Here is a 26,926-nt window from a genome sequence, read left to right as displayed (position 1 = left end):
ATCAAGTAAACTCAAGCTCAAGGAATGCTGCCCTGGCCCCAATGATAAATTACATGATGGAGGAAACTCCTACCCGGTCCGTTACACCCATAATCTTTCCAACAGGGTTCAAATGACTTTAATTGTCAACAACAATGCAACCAGACCACCAAATACACCGTCTCTGGGTGTATTTCAATAAAGAATCTTGAATGTCTACAAGGCAGCTGGACTTGTTTGGTTTTCAGGATGTTTCATCACATTTCCAAAAGCTTTCATCATTTCTACTGAATTTGTGAAGGACTGACGAAGCCTCTCAGATGAGACCATAAATGGTTAAAATGACTTTTGTCCGCTAAGAGTTTAGCCATCTGTTGTATTAATACATCCTGCGTGTATGGATCACTGCACGCTTGCATTACATGATTTAAGCAACAGCGCTGAACTATTTAAGCTCTGTGGGGTCATTATTCAAGGTGATGGAGTCGTATCCATCATTTGGTGTGGAATCTATCACCTTGATAATGACCCCTCAGAGCTTAAATAGGTCGGACTCCCTCAAATTCAATTACAAGTGAAGCCTCTTGGATGAGAGGCGAAACATCTTCAACCAAGTCCAATTGCCCTTGATTTAACCTTCCTCAGAAAGACAGGGAAGGAGATCTATAAAAAAGGCTTGCCTATAGAGATGGGATTTTAGAAGCTGCTTAAAGCAGACCAAATATTCTGCAAATCTGATATCTTGGGGAAGGTGATTCCAAAGGTTTCGGGCAAAAACAGCAATGGCAGGACCACCTTTTGTTTTGCAGTTGGAGCGGGGGATGGACAAAAGGCAGATATTTAAGGATTGGCATGGTCGAGGCATGGAATATGGAACGAGGTCGATCAGAGTGCATGAACCCCATATTTCTTAGCTGGGGGAAACTTCAACCTGCATTTGGTGGCACTAGACAAAACATCAGAAGTTATAATGCTTAAATGTCTATGTAATCCAGTGAATATTTGAGAAATTCCACATTGAAAACAAGGACCGAATCTAGTTTTCCTTCCTAAAAAACAGGAATGATATTGTTTCTTGTAGTTGTTTTCGCAGTCAGGTGAGTCAGCAGAGCAGGGTAAACTGTGTTACCCTGTGGGACTTGGGCAGCATTATCCAAGCAGGGGAGGAGGGTATCAGCATGCTCCTAAACAGAGCCACATGTCTTCAGGTTGGGGCCAACCAATCAGACTCTGCAGGCTGGATATGAGCCCCCAGGAGCCCAGTGGATCACTTTCAACATGAGGAGGAAAAGCTGGACTCTACCAGAGTGTGCATTAAGGCTTTTACAAGTGTGCAGAGCCAACAGAAAAACATCTAACACCAAGGCACAGTGTCCAATAAACATAAAACTTGGCTCAAATGATCTTTATAATGCAATAAATATGTTTTTATATTTGCCAGTAGGAGCCACCATAAATTCCAGAAACTTTTTTTTGGCCGCCTGAAGTGATTTCAGGCCAAGTGTAAGTAGGTATAACCAAAAATGGCTCATAGCACTCTATAAAACCTGATCTATGTGTAGGCCTACTAAAAATCTAAATATGTTTAAGTTCAAGAGTAGTAAAGTGGAAAAATCACAGCAACAGCAAAAACTTCTGTTAAATTGTCACTTAGGTGAAGTTATACTGTCAAGCATTAAAATCCCAGTCATATACATAATCAATAATTGATAAGAGTGGCTTGAAAAACATTACGAATTTGTAGGTTTCTTAAAAAGTCAAACTATTTGCACCAGGATTAAAAAATAGCACTAAATAATAGCTGACCTGTATGAAATCTATACTGCAGGATGGTTCAAGTACAGTCATGCTAGATCTGTGACGCACTTTGAGCTTACACAAGCCTCTCTACGAAGGGAAGCTTCTGAAGTTTCAGTGTCGAAGTGAGTCTTTGTATTGTAGGAAGTGCCTCTTAAAAAGGAATTTCAGTAGAAATTAGTTTTTACTATAACTTCCTTGTTGTACCCACTTAAAGCTGGGGTAGGCAAGGTCACCAGAAACCAGTCTTTGCATTCGGACTGACCTTATAATAGACCTACGACGCTCACAGATACCGGATTATTTCAGAGCATTTCATTTACTGACTGCTGTCGGTATGTAAAGACAATGTTAACAGAAGTTTACACAGTGACTCCCTCATTTTGTCTTTCTACATCCAAAATGTTTCTGCAACCAATAAACTGTATGAACAAACACATTCTACTCAGCTGATTTATTTTGCAGATTAAAATGTTTTTTCTCAACTAGTTATCTAGTTTGAAAAGGTATAAAAGAAATGCATAGTTTAAAACACACTATGCAAAAAGAAAATGCATACTTAGTGAAACTCTCACAGCAACCTTTCAAACTTTATATCTTAGCAAAAAAAAGGGTACTTTTTAAACATTAAATCAGTTACAATCAAGAGCAACACATATGTTGGACTTTCTGGTTCTGCTTTGTTTCACGCTGAAATTCAGTCTGGTCCAGTTTTGTTGTCTCTTCTGAAAACTTAAAATAAGCATTTTAAGAGTTTTTACTGTTACAAAGTTGCACTTCAGTCAAAGAAAATACTTTTCATCTGGTGGTAAAACCATCAGGTCATCAAAAGAAGACGTCCATCAATAGGAGAGTTATTTTGTACAAAATGTGACAACCCAAAGCAACTGTTGCGTAACTAGTACTTGAAACTCTGTACAAGCAACATAAAGGCCTGCAGTGTGACACGGCTGCATGTTTCTGGCACGGTGCCAAAAAATCCAAATAATCAATTTCACAAATGTGTAACTGTCTTGCAAAGTCCTGCAAGAAACAATGTTAATATTAATGTTAACAAAGTCCCTGTGTGTCTGGAGAGTCTTGTTTTCCAACTGTCTGGGTCTACACTATAACTAATCCTTTCACCTCACTCCCACACTTTACGTTCACCTCTCCTCACTAGCAATAAAAAACATATGCGCCGTTAGTCGCTGGGAGGACAAAATCCCTAGTATGAACAAACTAGTATTTACACAAAAACTAAAAAAATGTAGCTCCTGCACAGTAAAAAAAAATGTTGTCTTTGTCTGCTGGTTCTGAGGCCACAAACAAAGCATTAGTCTGCTTGTTCAAATCTGCTCCCCTCAGCGTCTTTACCCACATGGAGTGTCTATGGTTGGTCGGGGGGACTGGCTGCCGTGGCCTCGTCGTTGCTGCTGTCCACTTCCTGCTCCATGGGACTGTCCTCCTCCAGCTGCTGGCTGGTGTAGTTGGTGATCTCCAGGAAGCCGCTGGGCTCCACCACCACGTTGGACTGGCTGGAGTCCGGCAGGATGGAGTACTGAGGAATCACCTGCATGCGTTAGTCACATTTGGGTTTCTGTCAGTTAAATTTCCAGTAAGGTAATAAAATGTTATCTTATTTATTTGTGATATTTTGTCAGTATTGACATCTCACAATATATAATATCTCACAAAAGTGAGTACACCGCTCACATTTTTGTAAATATTTCATTTACAAAAATGTGAGGGGTGTAAATGAGAGTAGTATCGATCTTTTTATTCAAATCAGCCAATAGACTGGAACAAGCAGGAGGAAAAGACATTTTACCAGGATTTCTATCCTCATCTCCATCTTCTACATAATCTAAACTTAATGTAAATATAGACTTAATATACAGTATCTCACATAAGTGAGTACTCAAAATATTTGATTATATCTTTTCATGTGACAACACTGCAGAAATGACACTTTGCTACAATGTAAAGTAGTGAGTGAACAGCTTGTATAACAGTGTAAATTTGCTGTCCTCAATTATCAATTATTTTTACTTTTTTTTTTTTTTTTTAATCACCCAGCCTTAACTGTAGTTTGCATTGATTCAGCACCTGATCATGTTTTGATTCAGATCGAGCACAAAGAGGACAGACAAGTCTGCTGTAAATGGGCGCTTTCAGACTGCCTTATTTTCCAGAAGTGTTGCGCTAATATGCCGGCTCGCTGCACTGTATAAAGAGGTACAGACCCGGAAAGGGGAGTCTGATTTGATCCGCCTCTGAGTTGTTACCGCAGTTGGCAAGCCAGTGTTGTATTACAGTAAGTGTGTTTTTCTATGACGCTGGTTCCAGAAAGCTGGATCACCATGTGAAAGCACACATGGTTGTGGGATTATGCCGCATACATGTGAATGAGCGAATGCGGCATAATGGTGGATATTTCTTCTACGAAATGGGTCAACTACGACTTTACCTATTTTAAATAGTTAAAAAAATAAATAAATCAATGTGTGGCGGTCAGCGTTGATATTGTGGTAGGCCGCCACTAATAAATAAATGCATGGGAATCACTGCAGTGTTCACAGTATTGGTGACAAATGCTTTTTTGTAATTTCGCTGAAAATGAACGGTTTAGTTAACATTTAAAGTGACAGTTAATATAGATAAAATGTCAGTGTTATAATTATATTAAGAGGCACTACATTTAAAAACACTGACTAGTGACTAGTTTTATGCTTTTATTTTGGAAACATAACCATCTTTTGCCCTCTATATTAGAGCTGACTGAGGTCTCTGCAAGATACCATCATATGATCATTAAGTTATTAATATGTTTTGATAAAGATGTCAATATGTGAAAAACACTTTGACAAACCCGTATTTCGGACTGAACCTTCGGCTCTGTGATCTGTTATATTTACTGTATATATGTATATAATTATTTTACCTCAATGACCTCCAAATCTTCTTTGCTCCTCTGTGCTGTGAGGCCCTGCATGCAGCTGAACTGCTGGGGCTTAGTGTGGGAATGATGCATCGAGGTCCCAGAGCTGCTGATGAACTGGCCTGAGTCCAGCGTGCCTGACATAGCTTGGACCTCCAGAGCTTTCCCCAGAGGGCCGCAGTCGCTGGAAGAATCCACCACCATGGGCTCTGTGCTCGGATCGATCTCCGCCTCCATCATGGAGATCTTCAGGATGTCTGACACCGTGGGCTTGTCCCCCGACGGGCCGGAGCTGGACTCGGGGATCAGTTTGGCGGTGGCCTCGGCACTGCTGAATACCGGCGATGAATGGTGGGGGCTGCCAAAGGTGATCTTGGTGACAGTGGCGCTCTGTGTGATGATTGGCTGCTGTGGTGAAGATGTTTGAAAGGAGGAAAAAAACAAAATAAGACATCGTCATAGCCAGTCTGTTCAGGCAAACAGCTCAAAGGCGAAATACTAATGCTGGAACAGACATTTTTTTAGAACTGTTGAGCCAAATGTCAAAAGCAATCACAAATATACTTCACATGTTAGTGAGGATGAAAATTATGTCTTTTATTTTGCCAAACTGTCAAAACACAATGAGGTGAGACAAAACAGACAAGAGCAGCAGCTGCAGCCGGGGGTTAATAATTCAATGTCTTGCTGCTTATCAGTTGGCGGCCTGTTTTGGGTAAACATGACAAATTTTTTTATTGAATTCAACAGAAGGTTGGAAAAACCCTAGCACCTTCACATGACCTAGTCGCCTCAAAAAACAAACAAAAAAAACCCAGAAATTCTATACAGCACCTGAAAGTGTGACTTAAGGTCTCTATTCTGTGGCAAAATCAAAACAAAACAAATGGCCCAGGTGGTTTACTTCTTCCTCCTGGCAGTCCTGCAGTGTTTGGTGTAAAACCACTCACCTGGCTGGAGGGAGTCTTTTCAGTGCTGACAGGGTGGTGTGCCTGCAGTGGAGGAGGATGCGACATGGGCGTGTGCAGGGGCCTGTGGTGCGATGTGGGTGCTTGCTGAAGCTTCGGGAGCTGCGGCGTCAACAGGGGCTTAGTTGGTGTAAGCGGGCTCGTGACCTTTGCCACGGCTTGTGCTGGTGCAGCCAGAGGTCTGTCCTTGGGGCTCTGGGTTAAGGCCTGGGGTTTGGGCAGAAACTGCTCTCGTAGCTTTGGGAGTTTCTTAGTCAGAGGAGGAGTGGATGGGAAGGTAGTGGAGGAAGAGGAAGGCTGGCTGATGTGAGGTTTGCTCTGCAGTTGTGGCGGCGGCGGCGTTGGCTGAGTGGCGGGGGAGCTGTGCCGGCTGTGCTCTGCCTCTGCCTGGCTCAAGGGAGGCGGCTGAGAGCCTGCAGAGGTTTGCTTCACAGGATCTGTAGCTGGTTGGCTGCAGCGGTAAAACAAGCCTGTCTGGGGGTCCAAGGTGTCGCCTTCCATCTCGCCTGCCTCTAACACGGTCTCAGTTTTACCATGGCTGTCCGAGGGCTGAACACAGTCACAAAGAAGACTACTGAGGGATTTTATCAAGAAGACTGTGACACCGCAGAGGCAGGAATATTACATGACATGTACATGAGGACTTGGGGGCCACTGGCTCCTAAGCTTAAAATGCTTGGGGCCATTTCTAGTTCTTAAGGGCCAGAATGACTTGATGAGTCACGATCTTATGATTTTTTCATTTTAAATTTAACTCTAAAATGTAAATGATAAAAATAAAAAAATAGACTTCATTTAACAATAACATTAAAATAAGAAACCTGCTAAGTTTTTATTTATTTATTGTACAAATCTATCACAAAAACCTGAATGAAACTATTTTTTAACCTTTATTTAGTCAGGGGAACTTCACTGAGAGGAAACTGCTCTTTTGCAGGAAGGATCACATGTGCACAGTTACACATTCACACCTGGAAGCTGCCTGGTACAACCAAAGTCTGACCTGCTGGTCATAGCTGGGGTTTAGAGCCTTGCTCAAGGGCACTTCAGTGTTGGAAAATGAGTGAGGACAAGCACCGCTTGTTCACTTTCCACACCCAGATTTATCCTGTTGGTCCGGGAATTGAACCGACGACCTCCCGGTCACAATCTTTAGCCCACCACTGCCTTTATTAAATAGACTACAAATTAGCCATTAATGTTTATGCATTACATGAGTCTTGACAATAGAGATGTTATTGTTATTTAGTGTATTACATACTACATACATGACAGTACTGTATGTTTCTGTCTAGTAATTCCACTGAATTAGATTGGTTGGAACTTGAAGGAAAGTTATTAATAATACAAATTATGGTATCAGACGGTGAGGTATGAGAAAAGAAAACAACCTTCATCACATTTATATAAAGTGTATTACCAAATTATCTTTTGGGTAATTTCACCCAAATTATGCTTTTTTTAAAAGGTTCATTTCACCCAAATTGCACTTATTTTCCGGGTGATCCACTGAATTATCTGTACACGGCTCATTGAAACTCCACAACTTTAGACTTTACAAGGTCGTGACCACCACAAGCAAAATCCTACTTACCTTCTTTGCATCTGGGTGGAAGTGGAAATCTCAAAACTATTTGTATGGTTAAAAATCACCATTGATAAGTGAGTTTTTTTTTTATCTGGGAGAAGTGGCCAGTTAAGCTTGAATCTTATATTTGCCGTTACTGTTAAAATGACAAGTATTTTGAACAGATATAACAAATTTAAAAAAAGAAATGGATGTGGAGTATATTTATTATATTTAGTCCTGAGATACTCAGAATAATAGATATACACCATCTACTGTATTTGCTTACTTAGTGGCATCGATCTTAAAACTTCCATTTATAAAAGCAGAATATACAAAAAAGGGCCGACTTTAGTTTCTGTACATACAAGAGTATCAGACTACAGTCCTGATCTTAAGTGTCCTCACCAGGTGGCTGACGTGTGAAGCTGCGGACACAGAGGAGACAGCGACCGGTTTGGTTACCACGGTGACCTGGCTGCCAATTTTGTAGGGTTTCCCCAGCTGCTGACCGGAGGACATGACCACGTCATCACCCTCGGAGGACGCTCCCACTCTACTTGCTTTACCTGGCAGGGGAATCACAGCCATGATGTCAGTTAGATGAGCATATTAAAATGTATGCAAAGGCTGAACACACCCCCACCCACACAAACACACCCACACTGACACATAACACAGCTTTAATTTCATGAGAATTCCACTGAAATGATGAGCTGCCAACCAAAACTTCAGTGGAGGAATGAATCTAAGTACTATTTATTCAAGTATGATACTCAAATACAATTTTTAGCTATATCATTTTAGGTTAAGCAGCTTTTACTTGTAACAGAGTATTTTTAGACTGGTAATGCTCCTCAATGTTTACTGAAGTAAAACATCTTCCATCACTTAAGTTCTTCTTCCATTACTGATATTTCTTGATAGTATGTCATGAAGCAGGCAGGAGAGGCGTACCTGCTGTGACGTAATCTGTGCTGGGTTCAGCCTCTGAGGTGGAGGGCCTGGGGGACTCTGGGCTGGGCTTCTTCTCCTGGGCCAGCTGGATGGGCACAGCCATCTGACTCAGGTCGATGGTGTGTTGTCTGGGTTTGGACTCTCCCTTCTCCTTCACTGGGAGGGGAAACACTCATATTTATCATTATGTATCAATTCAGATCAATCATTCATTCTCTTTTTTTTTTAAACAGCCCACATTCAGAAATTAATTCCAATTGTTTCCAATTTGCTGTTCTTTTGTTTGGTGTTAAGCTTCTACTAATGAAACTCAACACTTCCTGCATATGTTTCACATTAAAAGCCAACCAGGAGAAAGGACAGAATTAGCCCCTTAAGCTACTGGAAGGCTTTTAATGTGAAACATCTGTGCAGGAAGTGTTAAGTTTCACAACAGCAATAAACGCCAATAGAGAGCCTAAGTCACATGGGACCTTATTTCGGAAAAAATATGAAAGCCGCAGTTTTGTTGCCGTTTAGTGTGAAAACCGTTCAATGAACTACATCTCTCGTCTCACACAATATACGTCACCAACGTGTTAACGCGGTAAAGCTAGCTAACGTTCATTGCTTGGTTGCTGCTAGCTAGATAACTTAGCTATGCTCCACGCAGAAATATATCTCACCTGATGTGTTTAATCCAACAACTCTCTGTCCTTTTATCACATCATCCTCTCATATAAGTTCTTTGACGTTAGTGTTAAGTTTGCATCAAAAGCAAATTAAAACAGCAGCAGATCTTCAAACAGAACTAAAATTTAATACAAGAATTATAAACTTCTCTGAAGTGGTTTAAGTATCTAAGATAACGCACTATATAAATGTAATACATTATTATTTATAGACATTTTTCAGTTGAGGTAAATAGGCCATCAATAATATCAATATTATTTATATAGCACAGTTAAAACAACCAAGGTTGGCCAAGGTGCTTCACAGGTTAAATACAACAACAAGACACTACTCACACAGTAAAAGTACAGCAATAAAACATACTACGTATACTATACAGTATACGATATATAGTGATATTAAAATTGGCAGGAATAACAACAGACTTAACTCGAAGGAAATGCCAAAGAAAAGAGATGTGTTTTTAACAATGATTTAAAACGTTCGAGAGTTGGGGCGGTTCTGATCTGGACTGGCAGGTTGTTCCACAGGTTAGGGGCGGCTACAGCAATGTAGCAACACAGGTGTGATGTGGTCCCTTTTCTTCTTTCCTGTCAGGAGGCGGGCAGCAGCATTTTGGACTAACTGCAGGCGCCGAATCGATGACTTGTCTAAGCCCACATATAAGGAGTTGCAATAGTCAAGGCAAGAAGTTATGAAGGCATTTATCACCCTCTCCAAATCTTTAGGAGATCTTTGGCTATAGCTCTCAACTAATAAAAGCAGGATCTAACAGTGGCGGATATCTGTTTATCAAATTTAAACACACTATCCAATACAACACCAAGACTCCTCACGGTTGAGCGGCTGTTTGAAGTTAAAGGGCAGAGAGAATCTACGTCAAGCAGTTCAGGGTGTCCAAACACTATGATCTCTGTCTTGTCACCGTTTAGGTTGAGGAAATTTAGGCTCATCCACGTTTTGATGTTCTTTTACTTTAACTGTGCTATATTTGTACTGTATTGGCAAATAGGAATCACAAGGTGATCAGCCTAAAAAATAGTTTCTCTCTGCTCGTCTACTCATCAACCCAGTTCTACAGGTTTTTAGCCCTATGAGCTTATTGTGAAAGGGAAGCCTCAGGCAAAAAACATAATTACTGGTGGTCGCTAGACTTTTTTCATTATCAGCTCCTGAAAGGCCGTTCACTTTTGATTGATTGTATGCTTTCAATGAAAGTTTAAATTTGTTGTGCTATATATTGGTCAGAGCAAAGACTGGGGGACAAAAGGCATGCAGGGAAGATGTTGTGTACAGGCGATAAAGGCCCCACTTCCCCCCTCCCCCAGCTTAAGCCTGGAGCCATTCAGTGACATAAAGGCTCACCTGTTGTCTGTTGCAGCTCCAGCAGGGCTTTGATGGTGGAAGTGGCGGACTGGGATTCCCCGCCAGACACCTCCTGATAGATAATAGTCGGGGTGGATTCCACAGAGACTTCCTGCTCTGTCCAATCCTGCTCTCTGGAGGACACGACATGCACTACAGGCTGAGGTTCTGAGGAAAGACGGGAACAAATTTTTATTCATCAATTTTCCCGGGTGTATTTTCATACTAAGCTCTTGCCTAATGTTCCAATACAGGCAAAAAACAGAGTAGTAACAGCTGATACAGCTGATTTATCTGACCTTATCTTGTCTCTACGGCATGGAAAAAGGCAAGTATACCTTGAGCGCTGCCATGGGAGGTCTCCCCGGCTAAACTGCTGGAATCGTCCTTTGAGGATCCGTCCTGGCCTGAGCTCTGACCCTGCCCGGTGTCTGCTGAGCGGGTCACCTGTTGCAGCGTCTCAGTAACCAGCTGCCTGGTTTGTTCGCTCACCACGGCTGTCTGGAAGACTGGCTTAGGCTTGATGAGAACCTGGAAGGAAACCAAAGGAACACACACACAGTGTTCTGTAAAGCAGCGGTTCACAACATTATTAACTGAAGTTACCCGTTCATCCGCACCAACCATCACTTTCCTTTTGATCTGATCTAAAGTAGCTATTTTATTTTAAAACAACGTGGCAAAAGTGCCCTTCCATAAATGAAACAAGGCCCAGCAAGAAAACATGATGCAGTGTTGTAACTGGCACTCTTTCAATAGGAAAGATGTGATGCAGTGCACTCTAGGGTGCCCCTTTGTGTGAGGAAATGTTGTAAAGTGCCCTCAAGGTGCCCCCATGTGCAAAAAACATGATGAAGGGCTCTCTGCAGGGATGGATTACAGCATGGGCCTACCGGGCATGTGCCTGCCAGGCCCAAAATCCCAAAGGGGGCCCAGAGAACTTTATGATTATCTATTGCCTAAGTTACGCTTTGTGGAGGTATCGTTTCCGCTGGTGCTCGAGAATACTGATAGTCTATGCTCGCTTTGGTCGACGCTCGAAAGCCATGAATTTCACACAAATACAGGCCAACGTGCGTCCTTCTGCACCATGTTGCTTCACCACATGTAGCTGGTGCCCTTTTTGTGTTATTCGCCCCTTTCCCTCAGACAGCCTAAGTCCGCCACTGCATACTACCACCGTTTGGAGTGGCAGAAGTTATGTATGTTAAAGTATCAACCATTTATCCATTCCATTTCATTTATTTATTTAAACCTTCAACGACTAGAGAAGTACCCCTGGGTTATAAATAGCCCTGGTTGGAAATCACTTTTATAAAGTAGTCAATATAATCATGCAAACTCTGCCGTCTGGGGATATTATTAATATAGGCTTCTTATTCATGAAAGTCGACAAATACGGCATATTTCCGACTGTTTTGTTAATTAAGCAGGTCATAAAATATTTTTCAGCTTTCAGTCACTGTTTTAATATTACAGCAGCTGGGAAATAAGTTTTATAAACAGATGCCATTTTCGTAAGTGGAAAGTGTTTTATAACGCTGGTACCTAAACTGAGATAAAATATGCGAGGTGATTTTCAGATTGTTTCAGCAGATCTAGTTTGTGGCTTACTGTACAGCCGCTCATCACTGTGGGTGTTGAATATAGTATATACAGTATATGTATACTATGCATAGCTGCCTGACTTGCTGACCTCAATTTCCCCTTTGATGACTAAAAACAGAAATAGAAATCAGGCTATTTTTAGATGAGTTTGATAGTGAAACTACAACATGGTTTGTGAATGGACATGACGAAGTCAGCAGAATCTTGCCATAGTGATTTATTATTTTTTTCCCGATAAGATGCAGATTCTGACTACCATAAAGTGAACAGACATGTTTATAGATACGATCTTCCTACATCCACTCACTGCTTCCAAGTGTTTGAAGGTACTATAGCGGCAAGAAAACCCCTTGAAACTAGCACGATGGAATTCACCCCCTCAGAATATATTAGGACACCTGTGCATTAAATTCAAATTCCCCCAAAAAGATTTAGAGAGAAATATTGGGGAAGATTGGTTAAATAGCATTTTAGTTATCACTTTTCAGTGGGCGTTTCTTTTTAAAATCACTAGATAAACTTTAAAATTCTTGTTAATTGTCAGAAAAATATAAAATTCTAGAGAACCAATCCTGTCTTGTTAAAGTTTTTAAAAACAGACATTAAAAATCCCCAGGAACTGAAAAGCACCTTCAGTGGTTGCTGGTTTTCATTTTACAGGCCCATTATACAACATCTGACACAACATCTACAACATCTGACTGAGACCGTGGAATACAAATAACAAATCTAACAAAATACACTTTCAGTTTAGTTTAATCAGATCCCCTCAGCTCTACGGAGCTTTTTAGCCTCTTTCGGCTCATTGGTTTTACTGTCTTGGTTCAGTCTCACCACTCTCATTAAAACTTACTGTACTCCCCAAGTGAAAACAGCAGAGAGAGGGCCCGAGACATGACTCCATATGAATGCTAATGTTGTTCTGTGTCTGCTGCATTTATAAATAGGTAACTGTTTGCTAACAATATCATTATATGAACTTTATAAGGTGATACTATGACAAAGTTGTGTTAACAGCTTGCTCAGCAAGCGGTCAAAAACAAAATCAACAAATGCAGGTTCAAGATCATGCGTCCAAAACATGATCCTGTTGCAGCTGTTTGACGCTGTTTGACGTGAAAGAGCTGCAACTTAGGTTGCCGTCACTCTGCCAGCTCATTGACTACATTTAGTTTTTTCACAGTTTGACACTCATTTCTCCCCTTAAAGTAGGGGAAGTAAATGGAGGAAGAGGAAAGGTCAGTGCCAGTCCCAGTATACATACGTCAGCCTAGAGAACTGGGGATTTTCCTCTTCTGTTTTCACTGATGTATGAGTGTTTTAAATTACTAGATCCAACTTCTACAGAAATATCCAGTGTCATAAGGTTAATGACCGAATGCATAACTCATAGAAGAGAACAATGCTGTGTCTCAATTCGTGCCCTTCCACTGCTACTTTGAGTTCATAACCGAGGTCACACTGAGAAGTATGGCAAAATGCAGTACGCTATGAGTACCTGGATGATGTACTTATGACGGTCAAAAAGTTTAGTGTGGAACGCTGGGAAAGGCACAAGGTAGGTTTATTTTTCACATTACAACAGTTTGTAAAGTGAAACTTAGTTTGTGACTCCCTTCTGCAACGTAGCAGACAATACATAAAATGGAACACAGAAATAATCTATATTCAGTGGCGCTGTGCTGAGGATGAATTTGAGTTTAAAAGTTTTGGGGGAAAAGCTGCTCTGCAGTCTGGTGGTGCGGCAGCAGAAACTTCTGTCTCTCTTCCCAGATGGCAGCAGGGCGAACAGGCTGGGTTGGACACTTCTCACCCTCATTGGCCGCCATCTTGGCTGCACATTGGAAAGGGAAGGGACCACCAACACAAGCTGCGTTACAATCCACAGTGTGCATAAACAGTACGTACGAGTTAAGGGAACTTCCCTCCACAAACTTCTTCCATTCGGAACACCCTGAAACATCAATAACGCAGACGTCACTTCCTCCGTGCGATGCCCTGGGAGCGTAAACACTACGGATACCCACTACTACTGTGGACACTTACTGAAATAAAATATTTTATATATATATTAAAAATATTAATATATAAACCAAACTGATATCGTTACATAACTTCTATTTCTATTCTTTTGCAATGTATGTATCTTGTGAATAAATGTGATTTTATTATTTACAAATAGTCATATAAATGATGAAAACGTTAGTTACAACGATAACAGGTTACATAATGTAAAGTCCCTTTTCTGCTCCACTGTTGTGAAAAAGACAGCAGAGGAAGCTGCAGCGGTTGCAATTGTAAAAGTTGTAAATGTTTTTATTAATGTTTAATAAAACCGAATTGAAGTCAAGTGAGCAAACAAGCGGGCAAATATTTTGGTGGGTGACAATCGCGGTCAAATGTTGCCAATAATGATCCGCCTGGTTATTCCATGACAAAGACGATGACGAAGACAAAAAGAAGATGTGGTGTTGCAATGGTCATTTCTGGCGGTGTTTGATTTGAGACACTACCCTGTCAAAATTCACACACTATGCAAGTAAGTACGTAGTTATGACATGTTAGTGCACTACCGGAAGTATCAGAATTGAGACACAGCTCAAGTCACCTTCTTGAGAAAACTAAAATGAGCAACTTGTTCTCATTTTCAGAGAAAGAAACTTTTGCCCTATTTGGCAATTTTCCTACCCTTGTGGTGACTTGATGTCAGTCAGTAGGTCATATGAACACCCACTTGAAGTTGGTAAAGTCATATAACGTCATTGGCCTGTGATTAACCAGGATCTAATGATGACATTTGAATTTCAAGCCTTAACACCACTTTGAGTGGAAAATGTACAACTATGGCGCCCCTCAGTGGTAAATGGAGTATTTCAAAGCTGTAGATTATTCGATTAACACTGTATTTAGACATAGGCAGGGATTGTTTTTATAAATTAAGAGAACAAAAGAAAGAAGAAATGTGGAAAAACAAAGAGAAACATTTGATTAGCTGGAGGAGAACATGTCTCACTTGTGTCTTGCCCTGCTGGCCGTAGACGATCTTGGTTGGGATGATCTTGGTGGTGGTGGACTGGGATCCAGAGCTCATGCCTTTGGGCTGTGTGACGATCATTTTGGTAATGGGTCTGGAGGCAGTGATGATCGCTGGTTTGGTCCCCTGAACAGCCTGCAGGCCTTTCTCACCCTGAGGAGACACACAGTTTACTGTCTAACTACGAACAGCAGCCCGGGAGAAAACCCCAGTAATGTAGAGAAGATACTGTCAACTTGAAATACTTATAGTCTTTATGGCCATTACAATTTATATACAATTTCAATTTAAAGTATAAAAAACTGTATGCCTTTGCAAAAAAGTCAATTTCTCTTTAGACGCTGTACTGCGCTAAAAATAGCTGGATAGCTAAATCATTTTATGACATAAGAAACCTAATTCAAAGCAAAGTTTCTACATTTTGACAGAGCCATGCTAGCTGTTTCCTCGTTCTAGTCTTTGCGCTAAGCTAAGCTAAGCTAAGCTAAGCTAAGGCTGTAGCTTCATATTTCACAGAAGATTGGCATCAAACAGAACATCTAACTCTCCACCAGAAAAGAAGTAAGAATATTACCCAAAATGTTATAATATTTTTTTAAAAACACAAGTGCAACATTTTATTGTATTTAACACATTTTAAGGCCCTGAATTCAGAAAATGTAATATAATAAAATATTTAAAAGGACCTTTATGTAGGATTTGAAGATTTCTAACTTTGGCGACACCTAGTGGTTGTATCAAAAAAAGACAGTGTCACAAACATCACAACAGTGAGACAAATGGGCTGAAATCAACACACAAACTGCACCAATCTTTTTTACAAAAAATGTAAAATTTTTCTACAAAAACATTGATGCTATCAGAATATAATAATAGTAATATATAATAATAACAATCAAAAAACAATTTATTTACAGCAATTCTTAATATTAGTCTACTGAATATTTTTCAATTAATCGAATGGTCTGTAAAGTTCCCAGAGCCCATTGTGGCGTTGTCTTATTTTGTCCAACCAACAGTCCAAAACACAAAGATAGTAATATCACAGAAGAGTAAAAAAAGACTAGAAAATATTCACATTTTAGAAGCTGGAACAAGTGAAAAATTGCCCATTTTTGCTTTACTTAAAAGATAAACTGATTATCAGAATAGTCGCCAATTAATATTCAAACATATTCTAACAAAAACATTTGAGATTGGCTGTCTTTAGCTGGGATTACTGACAACCAATGAATCACCTCGACCACAGTGCTTGAAAATCAAAGAGTGGTGTTTGACTGACCCCGGCATTTAAAAGTGTCGTGACCACATTCTTGCCAGGCAGTCCTTGGATGGTAGCTCCTTTTCCTGTGGTTTTCTGAACCACAATGACATTTGGCTTGGAGGTCATGGGGATGGTGGTGATCTTAGTCGTCGTACCTGAAGCAGAGGAAGGACAACGTTTCATCAAACTATAACGGATTTGATCACAACTGCATAGATTATGTAAAATCACAGAAATAACGGATGTATTCGGTCCCTGACTCACCAGAGACGATGTTGCTGCTGATGATCTTCCCACCCAGAGTGGCCAGAGACTTGGGCACGACTGTGATGATGCTGCCGCTGGTGGTCTTGACGTAGGTGGTCCCACCGCTGGAGGCTGTTATTCTAGCGCCGATGCTAGGGCCAACAGTGGGTCTTGTATAGGTGGCCTGGGAAGCTGCATATAAAAATATAGTGTTACTATTGAATAACTAGGCCTGGTTATTGAACCTCACTTACTTTGCTGAGTTCTCAAATGTGTCTATGACATCAAGGACTGAATCGAGTACAAAAAGTTGGCATTAAATGCTTAAGATTTTTCCGCATTGTTGTCTGATTTAATTATGTGAATAAAACAGTTTAGGATTAACTTAAAGGATCTCACAGTGACATGATTATGTTTTTTTTTACTGGATTTGATTTGACTTTACAGGGTGTAAAAGCTGCCATGTATTTTAGATCACCTGTGGGCTGAGTGACCAGTTTGGTGGTCATGATGGCTCCATTGCTACTGACAACCATAATGGGTGACGAGCTGCTGCTGGACAACGCCACAGATGAAGGCTTGGGCAGGATTTTGCTGGGCTGAACCTGCTGAGTGATTATCTTGACCCCTGTGCATGGTCATTTCAATTTGAAAAAAATTATAATTAACAACATAATAATCCACTCACAAATTAGCAAATATCACAAATTCAGTTAAAAAAAATATTTTTGAAATTAGAAATATAAAACAGGACAGAATTTTCATTAAAATGAAATAAAAAAAAACAAAGAAAGGGAAAAAGAAAGAGAGAAACTTATAACAAAGAAACTGATTAAGAAAGACAGAAAACTATAAAGAAAGACAAACATAACAGACAGACATGATAAAGATAAAGAAAAAGATACGAAATAAAAAATGAGATAAAGTTAGAAATAAAACAAACAGTGGAAGAGAAAGAACAACAAACAGGAGATAGAACAAAGATACAGGCAGAAAGATGGACGAAAATGATTAATAAATGTAAAGAATGAGATAAAGTTAGAAACAAACAAACAAACAAACAGAGATAAAGATAATGTAGGCTTACCAGACTCTTGTTTGATCTGAATGGTGGGCTTTGCCCCAGGTGAGCTGGAGGAGGTCTGGGTCTGGCTGATACTTGAAGCTCCTAAAGGTGAACTCTGCTGGAGCTGTTTGGGCGACTGCTGTTTGGGGAACTGGGCCAGGATCTGAGCAGGTGACCCCATCAGGGTCTTAGGTGAAGGAAGTCTGGCTGAAGCCACCTTCACTCCGGCTGAAGCAGCACCTAGAACAGTGGACACTGAGGGTGAAACTCTGATGGTGTCTGTTAGTCTAAACTCCAAACAACTTCCCTCATGTCTACTGTTAAGCTACCTTTTCTTCAAAACAGCGTTATTGAGATTATTTTTTACATGTTGTTTTGTTTGGATTTAACTGAGTGATGGTTTAGGATAAAACAACACATTTTAAGTAGATGTCACAAACTAGGATATGTCACACAGTCAATACAAAAAGTACCATTAGTACTCTGAACAGTAGCTGAAATGATTAGACACTTAAAATGCCAGAAATTTTAATGGTTCCAGTCTCCAAAATTTGCTGCTTTTTATCAAATCACTTTGGATTTTTGACTGTTGGTCTGACAAAAAAGCTTCAAAATAGCTTTTTTGTCAGACCAACAACAGACATTACTTGGAACTCTCTAGTTTTTTTTAAAAAACATTTTTCACACAAAATGATTACCCAATTTATTAAGAGAATGATTGGCAGATTAACCGATAACTGGATCAGCCCTTTTAACTGCACTATGAATTTTAACATGAATAAATCCGTACCTCATTCACACACACAAAAGACCTTAGCACAGCACGCAAACAAGGTCATCTCTAAAAAGACTGCAAGCTTCGACACAGCTTTACTGTGTGGGACATTTGTCAGATTTAGCAGGCAAGTCTTCTGAACTACTACCCAAACAGGCTGTTTATCCCTGACATGCTGGCAGTTTTACACAAAATATGATCTTAAAGCTGCATTATCAACATTATTATTTTAACAGTGGATCAAATGAAAATGTGAGTAATATGAAAGGGGTCACCCAGCCCCTGCACGTCTCCTCAACTTGATAGAGCTTTTTAACATTTTTTAGCTCATTACATTGTTTTGTTTTGTAACCAAAGCTTTCAACTACAGCAGGCAGCGTTTCCAGCTCTGTATGTCTCCTCAGCACCAAACAGCGAATAGACAAAGTTAGCGATTTGTTCGTAAACATGGAGGAGCATTTTGTAGCTAAATAGCCAGATATGTCACAAGACTATTTAACATTTCATTTTATGGTCAATATAAGTCTGCATTTTCAGTTATTTTTCATTATTTTGTCATTATTATTATAATTTTTACTGTCATTTTCACCTTTTCTGTCTACTTAACTGTGTAATATTATATGCACTGTCTGGCTGTCCGGGGTTCTGTTATTGTGTTTTGTACTGTTTCTATGCAATAAAAAGTTGCTTTTTTTAAAAGTCAGATATCTCCCCCTCAGGATTTGGTGGAGGCCAAAAACAGAGCTAAAAGGAGGGGGATTATTGTGTTTTAAATTCATTCCACAACTTAAAATAAATGCTAATTTTGCTCTGCATCTGCGGTATGTATAAATAGACTTATACATAGACACAACAATTATTTATTTAAGAAGCTATGACATACTGCTGGTGGAAGTTCCATATGTGAGATTCTTGGGAACCTGAGATACGTTACGTACGATGGTGCAGAGGAAGACTTACATGATGCGACAGTTGACATGACCACTGAAGGAGTAGAGGAGACCACTGTGGTGACTGCGACGGTGTTGGGGTTTGAGGAGGGGCTGGAGCTGGCTGGGAAGACCACCGTCTGTTTCTGTGTGGACGTGCTCAGCATGGAGGTGGCGCTCAGCTTGGACAGGGAGGCACTGTTGTGAGCGTGAGACTTGGACAGGATGTTGGGCACAAAGTTGGAGCTGGGAGAAGTTGTCACGATGATCACCTGTATGAAGATGAGACATTTAAAGTAGTGCTGGGCAATGATTAAAATTTTTAATCGCGATTAATCACACTGTTATGCGTAAAATTGAATAATGAATTCTAAAGTAGTGTATTGCGTACTTTTAAATGTACTGCTATATACACAAAAGTGCAATAGCATGTGGTTTGCAAACACTTTAAACAAATAATGTGCTTTTTACCATCAGTATTCCCTTTACACAGTAACCATAAAATATTTCTTGTAAATCTCAACTTAAACATTTTCTGAACAGCTGTCAGCAGAAACATTTTTCTTTTATAAGGGAGCAGCATGAACAGTCTTTGTTCAGTAGCAAGTTCAGTAAAGTGAGGTTTAGTGCTCGCCTCACACACACGCCCGCCAGCTGCCGAAGTTGAATTGTCTTGAACTTTTTGTACACAAGGCGCAGCACAAATCATTGGAAGAGGGACTGATCCTCGCTGTTTGTGAGTTTCCAGAATCTATTACTGTTGACTAATAGTTATCAGGACATCAACAGGAGGAAATTCGCATGGCAGAGCATCCCCACAAAACTAGATGAAGATTAAAGTCAAGGGCTATCAGGTAAAGTTATGTAGCCTATAATTTAACACAGAAGCCGTTGCCATAGGTACTCTCTTACTTCTCCCACACGCTGCATCCAGCGTAGTCTGCCGAAGCCTCCCTCCGCTGCTTGCTTGGGTGGCTGATTTGCAGACTGATAAACATCCCACCCCACCTGTGACCCATAGTTTGACTGTATGTGTATTCAGAGCCAGTGAGCAAGGTACTTTCGAAATAATAACAGGCCTAATTTTAAAAAAAAAACGAGTGGGTTAAAGTGGGATAAAATAATTGTCAGCGTTAATATTATTAACGGGTTAATACGATAATAATGCGTTAACGTGCCCCGCCCTAATTTAAAGTACAGTGTAGAGAGATGTGTTAAGATAAGAGCATGATCACTCGCCTTCTGTGTTGCGGTGCTTGTGGTCTGGATGGTGGGCTTGGTGAAGGTGATCTTGACAGGGGACAGGTGTGGCGGCAGCGAGTTGGCGATGCTCTGCATGATGTTGCTCATCTTGGGGCTTCCACTCACAGGCACCGTGATGCTCTTGGATACCTGCGGGGACACCTTGGTAACCTCCTTCAGCATCACCGGCGACGAGCTGGACGAGTTGGTCCGCCGTCGCTTGCGAGGCTTCTCGTCCTCATCGGAGCAGCTCACACCTTTGTGGGAAATGGACGACTGAAACTCAGGATATCGTAGTGATGACAGTAGTTCTACTGCTGCAGATAATTTTCTCGACTAATCAATTAATTGTTTGGTCATAAAACTTTAGAAAATAGGGAAAACATCCATCATAAATTCCCAGAGCCCAAAGATCATGTCAGCAAGAAGATGTTCAATTAACTATAATATAAGACATGGAAAAGCAGCATATTTGAAAAGATGGAAACGCTACATGTTTGGTATTTTGCTTGAAATGATATCTTTTCTGGCAATCAAGTCATCATTTAATTGTTGCAGCTTCAGTTCTGTTTGTTAAATAATTGTCCAGCACAATGAATTGCATTTAAAGGTTAAGTGGGCAGCCACTGTACAGCGCCCGCGGACCAACTCCATATTGAAATGCAGTGTCTTGTCAAACGACACTTAATATGTTTTTGATGGTGTATTTACAGTAGGGCTGTTCGATATTAGTCAGAATAAACACTTGATGCCAAACAGTGGATCACTTAACATATCTGAGGTTGAACATTCAACCTAATTATGACTAAATCTTTTTTTCAACAAATATGAATGAGTAAAATTAAGTTAAATCCTTTTTTCACTCCGTTTTCCTCAACAAAATGAATATCTTAATAGAAAAAACAAGTGCTAATTTGTTTGTGATTCAAATCAAATGTTTATTGTTTGAGAATGTTTTTTGGCAATAATTATCAGTATTGTTATGATTGTTATTGCCCAGCCCTAATCTACATTATGTAACTCTTTCAGCTAATACTGTTTTATTTCCCTTTCCATCACTAGCATGTCTGGCTCACGTTTCCTGGATTCCTTCTATCATTGTCATCTAAAAGTGATAAATGACCAAAATTTAAATTGATTTGATGACTCACTTTTCACATAGACAGTGCTCCCGCTGGGCAGCACCACTACGTTGGATGTAGGACTGGGTGGTCGAGGTGATTTAACCGCTCCTATGGTGCCGCTGGTTGCTGTAGCACTGGTGGAGGTGCAGGTGGTGCTTGTGTAGGAGTAACATACAACCACTGCAGGAGGGAAATTAAATATGTCATTCAACGTTTAATCAGGAAATTGTTGGTCAAATGAAGTGATGCAGGCCCACCTTCTTTGTTTCCCGTTTCAGCTGGTAACAGAAGGGAGGCATTCTGATTGGCTGTGGCACTGGCCACAGCATTAGCAGTCACAGTGAAGGCTGTCTGAGGGACCAGCCTCGGCATCAAGGGAACAAGCCGGCGTCCTTCAATGGACCATTCAGACGAGCTGTTAGGACCAGACATGCTGAAAAAGATGCCATGCACCGTTCATTACTCGGACGTTGTTGTTGTTTTTTGTTTTTTTTTAAACTACTAATTCCCAGTCCAGTAGTTGGTACAGTTTATGGGAAACGACCTCACATTTGGTAAAGCAGAACTAGCCTACTAAGTTTGAAGGACAAACAGGGACACAAATTGACAATAAATAAAATCCACAAAAAAGAGAAATCTATTAAAATAATATACCAGTGTTTTATCATGTTTTTGACCAATTTCTACAAATCATGTTTATTTAATATCATTGCATTACGTTTAACTGTCTCTCTCTTGTTTCCATTAATTTCCATAGTCAGGTCATTTTCAATTATACAGCCTAATTTCACAAATCTGCCTCAAGGGGCTTTACGGTCTGTACAGCATACAACACCATCTGTCCTCGCTCTCAACAGGGGAAAAAAAGATGTAGAAACCTCAGGAAGAGAAACAAAGGAGGGATCGCTGTCCCAGGACGGACAAACAAACACAAAATAGATGTTACTACACTCACATACACGTTACATAAATCAGTATTCAATTACAGTATCTGCTGTTTATTGTTCTTAAAGTTTCATTATTCATGTGACCCTTCCTGTCATTACTGAACAGTTCAGATAGTTGTTTCAAGCCTGCATGGTCAGACATGCCTTTACATCCAAACTGATGAAAAATCTTATTTGATGAGGATGCCACTCTTGGAGCACTTTATTTGCTCATTGTTGCTAAAAATCAACATGCTAGGAAGTGAGTACACACAGTTGGGTTTATTAAAAGTTTACATTAACACACACACACACACACACACACACACATATATGCATGATGGATAGACAAACTAAAACAAAACTAAAGGGTCTTTATAAAAGGGCTAAGCTATAGAAATTAGTTTTCAGCAGCCACATAAAATTGACAGATTAATCTGCTTATTAAAAATACTATGTTCCGTCACATACTGTTAAAATGCTTCACGTCACAAATGACACTCCTACATGGCCGGGACAGTTATACACTTACTGATACGCAATGGTGGTGAGGCGTTCATCATTGACAGCCCTGCGGACCTCTGCACGATGGCGCTCAGTTGAGATCCTGGGATAGTGAGGATACATTAAAAATAAAGCAAAGTTTACATGAAAAAATTGGAGAAACTGTTTCTCTAAATCATCTAGTTTTTGAATATGTAAGAACTAATTACCCAAGAATTTTTGTGAGTTCTCCTAAGAGATCCTTCTTGTCCTTCGTCAGGTCGCCTTGGGCTCGTAAGGCACTGATAACCCCAGCATAAGCCTCCAGCTCTGGGAAACAGAAGCACACATCAAACATCAGGTAACAATGCAGCATCTCGTTCATCCAGTGGTGCGTGAAATCTAAAAGTTCAACAATCCTTTCCTGATGATCTCTTTTTTTTTTAAACAACTGATATCCAAGACTTCCAGTTCTTGTTTTGCTTTCTGTAAACTGGCCACAATAAAAGGCCACTCGTAAATGTACAGTTCCATCACACAGCACAATGCCACAGATGTCGCAAGTTTTAAGGGAGCGTGTAATTGGGATGCTGTCTGCAGGAATGTCCACCAGAGTTGTTGCCCTTGAACTGAATGTTCATTTCTCTACCATAAGCTTTCTCCAAAAGGCGTTTCAGAGAATTTGCCAGTACGTTCGACCGGCCTCACAACCGTAGACCACGTGTAACCACACCTGCCCAGATGCTGCAACAATCGGTTTGCATAACCAAAGAATTTCTGCGCAAACTGTCAGGAATCGTCTCAGGGAATCTCATCTGCATGCTCGTTGTCCTCATCGGGGTCTCGATCTGACTGCAACTTCGAGGAGTGGACCAACGTTCCACAGGCCACAATCAACAACTTGATCATCTCTATGCGAAGGAGATGTGTTGCATTGCGTGAGTCAAATGGAGGTCACACCAGATACTGACTGGTTTCCGGATTTTGACAGATTTGTGAACAATATTTGAGAGAAAAAGGCATTTTGTGTACATAGAGAAAGTCTTAGATCTTTGAGTTCAGCACATGATGAATGGGGGCAAAAACAAAAGTGTTGGCGTTTATAGTTTTGTTGAGTGTAAGTTGCATAAACGAAGTGTGTGAAAATATTCAATGCAGTGAAAGTACTCCAATATTTATTTTAAACTGCATGTCCTCACCCAGTTTACGGAGAATTCTTTTGCACTCATCCCTGCCCAGGTCGAGGATGGTAGGCCATACCACAGGCATGGTACCAGTCAGCACTGGTTTCTCCAGCTGAATCATTGGCTAAGTGGAGAGTAAACAACAATGCACATTAAGACAATATAAACAATATTGTTTCCTGCTGAGGTTCCTCACAGGCGCCGTTCTATTTCAAAGAGCTTTAACAAGGGCGAGAGACAACAGCGGAAGGTCATTCATTCTGATCACGTGAGGTGACATGATGTCCACAGTGTGAAGTAAGAATAGTGGAAGTTTATTTAATGTGTTTACTTTTTGCTTGTTTTGTTTTATTGATTTTACTGTAATAAACGGTATCAAAACATCAGTATGGTACAGTTATATAATACACACACTAAATACTTTTGAGCTATTAACTTTAGCTGAACAAGATAATTATCTTTCATATTTATTTATATTTATTCATGTTGAGTGGAGTAAACCCATTGTGAGCTTGTTTGGTTTTCTACAGTTGGTCCCTTGATGTGTTTTAATTAAGTGTACTTGAGTGTAATTGAATGAAATATTCCCTATAATAGAGGTGTTTCTCTCTGCTCTGCTGCTCTGAGTAATTACACTGCTAATTAGCAAAACAGCAGAACAAACATGCAGCTTTTATGCAAAACACAGATTAAAAGACTAAAGGTACCTTGTTGAGATGTAATGTGTAGGAAGCAAAGAGCATAGGAGTGGTGCAAACAATTCTTGTTTTCAAGACATACTACTGCCGGATTACATCACTGTTTACATTTGAATTGTCAAACAGAGTTGACATTGTGTTAGGTCGTCTATCAGTGACTTCCCTACAATGCCTGTAGGATTATTTTCAACATGATATTAATAAATATTTAATGCTAAAGTACAGTGGTTCACAAACATTTTCACATCAACCTCTAAACTGACACGAATTAGACCACAGACCACCATTTGATACAATTTTGTCCAAAGGATTTTGGCTTTTAGATGTTTAAGGGATGCTTACAGAAAGTCTATGAAATGTGTATGTAGGATTGACTTTAAATAAACTACAGTATGGTCAGCCTCAATGTAATGAAGGTAAATGTTTCCCAAAGTGTGGCTGATGTTTCATTTATAGTTTCTGGACAACAAAGGAGCACAGAGGAGGAAGCTATATCAGGCTTAAGCTACACAGACACAAAACTTTAATCAATTCAGTGTTGGTTTTGGACTTTACTGGGAATAGGTTAACAATAAGAAAAATAATGTCATTAGATGTATACTTTAAAGAGATGATGCCAAACTTCATTTACAAATCCAGCAGTTTAATTTTAACTAACTAAATTAAATGAATAAAGGAGCTAAGGTAGGAACCACGTCTGTTCGCATTTACAGAATATACACCAGGCTCTCATATATTATAATACAGTCTTTATAACTGTTGACACTGACCAGTGCTGCCAGCCACTGGCCATCTTAGTAATAACAAAACATTGTGGGCGTACAAGGCCAACCATACAAAAGTGGAGTTTATATTAAATTCAAATGCTGCGAAGAGACTAATTCATATGCCGAAAGTAGCATAAGGCCCTCATAATCACCAACCTATCCGTTAGTTATTACCAGTGTCCGACATCTGAGGACAAGCAAAGAAACACTTATTTGTTATATTTTCTGGGTCAAATTCTGTCACTAAAACGGGAAACAGACACGTAACGTTGCACTTTCATTAAATTGCACCACTATACACCACGGCAATGCAATAATAATAATAATAATATTGCAATAACGTTAACATACATTCGCAAAATGTTTACAGCAACACGCAAGTTCTTGGCTGAACCTCCTTAAAGCTTAACGTTACTGAAAACCTTTGCGATGGATGCTGGTTTAGCTAGTAAGCTAGCTAACTGTTATTCCTCTACGAGCCAAAACAAGTCTTACCATCCGTTAGCAGGGCCTTGGAAATCCTGAGATCCAAACAAACATTGCTGACCATAAGAGTTTTAGCTAAACTACCTCATCGTGTACTTTTTCTGCAATAAATTGTGGCATATTAAACAAACGCTCAACTGCAAAAATTACCCGATCTCCTCGAGAATATACTGGTGTTTATGTTTTCTGCTAACTAGCTGCGGCTTGTCTGTCCGTGGATCTTCTTCTTCGTTTGATATAGGACTCTGAGAGCATCTTCTTCTCTGCAGGCGCGGTGCTGCCACCTACAGGTAGATCCATAGTCAAGTCGCGCATAAAAATCACAAACAATGCGTAAAATAAGTAATAGAAACAAAAATAACAAATATCTAAATTAAAAACTGAGCTAATACAAAAGAAAAATGGAACATTGCTCATTCGGTCAACACACAATAGCTTCTAAATCAGTTTACAGTCAAACAAATAACCCTGTCCCATTCAAAAAACTTCACACCCTGTGCTGGTTGATGTCCTCTTCAGAATCTGTGCAATGTAATTTAAGCAGTGTAAATGTGAGCATCCCCTGTTTTTATTTTCTCCTGTGTCAGAAGTCTGTCCATCTTGTACTGCACTTTACATTTGTGTGTTGCTTTCTGCATACATTCTGCAAACCTGAATCTTGACTATATTCTTTATTTTATTAGGTAGTCTCATTAATGGTCAATATTTGCAAAAAGAGTCAGCAGAGGACAGTCAGTCACACAAAAGCACTTACAAACAGCTTTTGTCTTGATATCTTTGTTAGCACCAGATAACTCTTTGTTTCTGTAATTTCCCCAAATAAATCACACTCATACACCTTTTTCAAAACAGACATTTTGACTTGTCAT

General features: G+C 40.0%; 1 protein-coding gene across 6 annotated transcripts; it reads right to left on the bottom strand.

Annotated features, from left to right (window-relative positions):
• Nucleotides 1-2,215: 2,215 nt before the first annotated feature.
• On the bottom strand, nt 2,216-26,275 carry emsy (EMSY transcriptional repressor, BRCA2 interacting). Of its 6 annotated transcripts, none has more exons than XM_046039856.1 (21): nt 26,067-26,275; nt 24,122-24,230; nt 23,153-23,252; nt 22,972-23,046; nt 21,771-21,946; nt 21,541-21,693; nt 20,387-20,646; nt 19,179-19,419; nt 17,465-17,683; nt 16,856-17,005; nt 16,396-16,569; nt 16,150-16,286; nt 15,554-15,592; nt 14,847-15,020; nt 10,564-10,768; nt 10,226-10,393; nt 8,189-8,344; nt 7,640-7,800; nt 5,647-6,213; nt 4,700-5,104; nt 2,216-3,328 (listed from the first exon to the last, which is right to left on the bottom strand). In XM_046039856.1, exons 1-21 carry the CDS (start codon nt 26,067-26,069, stop codon nt 3,146-3,148), a joined length of 3,855 nt encoding a protein of 1,284 aa, XP_045895812.1. In that variant the 5' UTR covers nt 26,070-26,275; the 3' UTR covers nt 2,216-3,145. The 6 variants fall into 6 exon arrangements, with proteins under 6 accessions (XP_045895812.1, XP_045895815.1, XP_045895813.1 ...); XM_046039859.1 differs by having other exon boundaries at nt 2,216-3,316; XM_046039857.1 differs by having other exon boundaries at nt 4,700-5,101.
• Between the last annotated feature and the right edge of the window lie 651 nt (nt 26,276-26,926).

The sequence above is a fragment of the Micropterus dolomieu genome, linkage group LG23, assembly GCF_021292245.1.
Source record: "Micropterus dolomieu isolate WLL.071019.BEF.003 ecotype Adirondacks linkage group LG23, ASM2129224v1, whole genome shotgun sequence".
NCBI classification, from domain to species: Eukaryota; Metazoa; Chordata; class Actinopteri; order Centrarchiformes; family Centrarchidae; genus Micropterus; species Micropterus dolomieu.
Note: the sequence above shows the minus strand (reverse complement) of the source record. Positions and strands in the feature narration are given on the sequence as shown.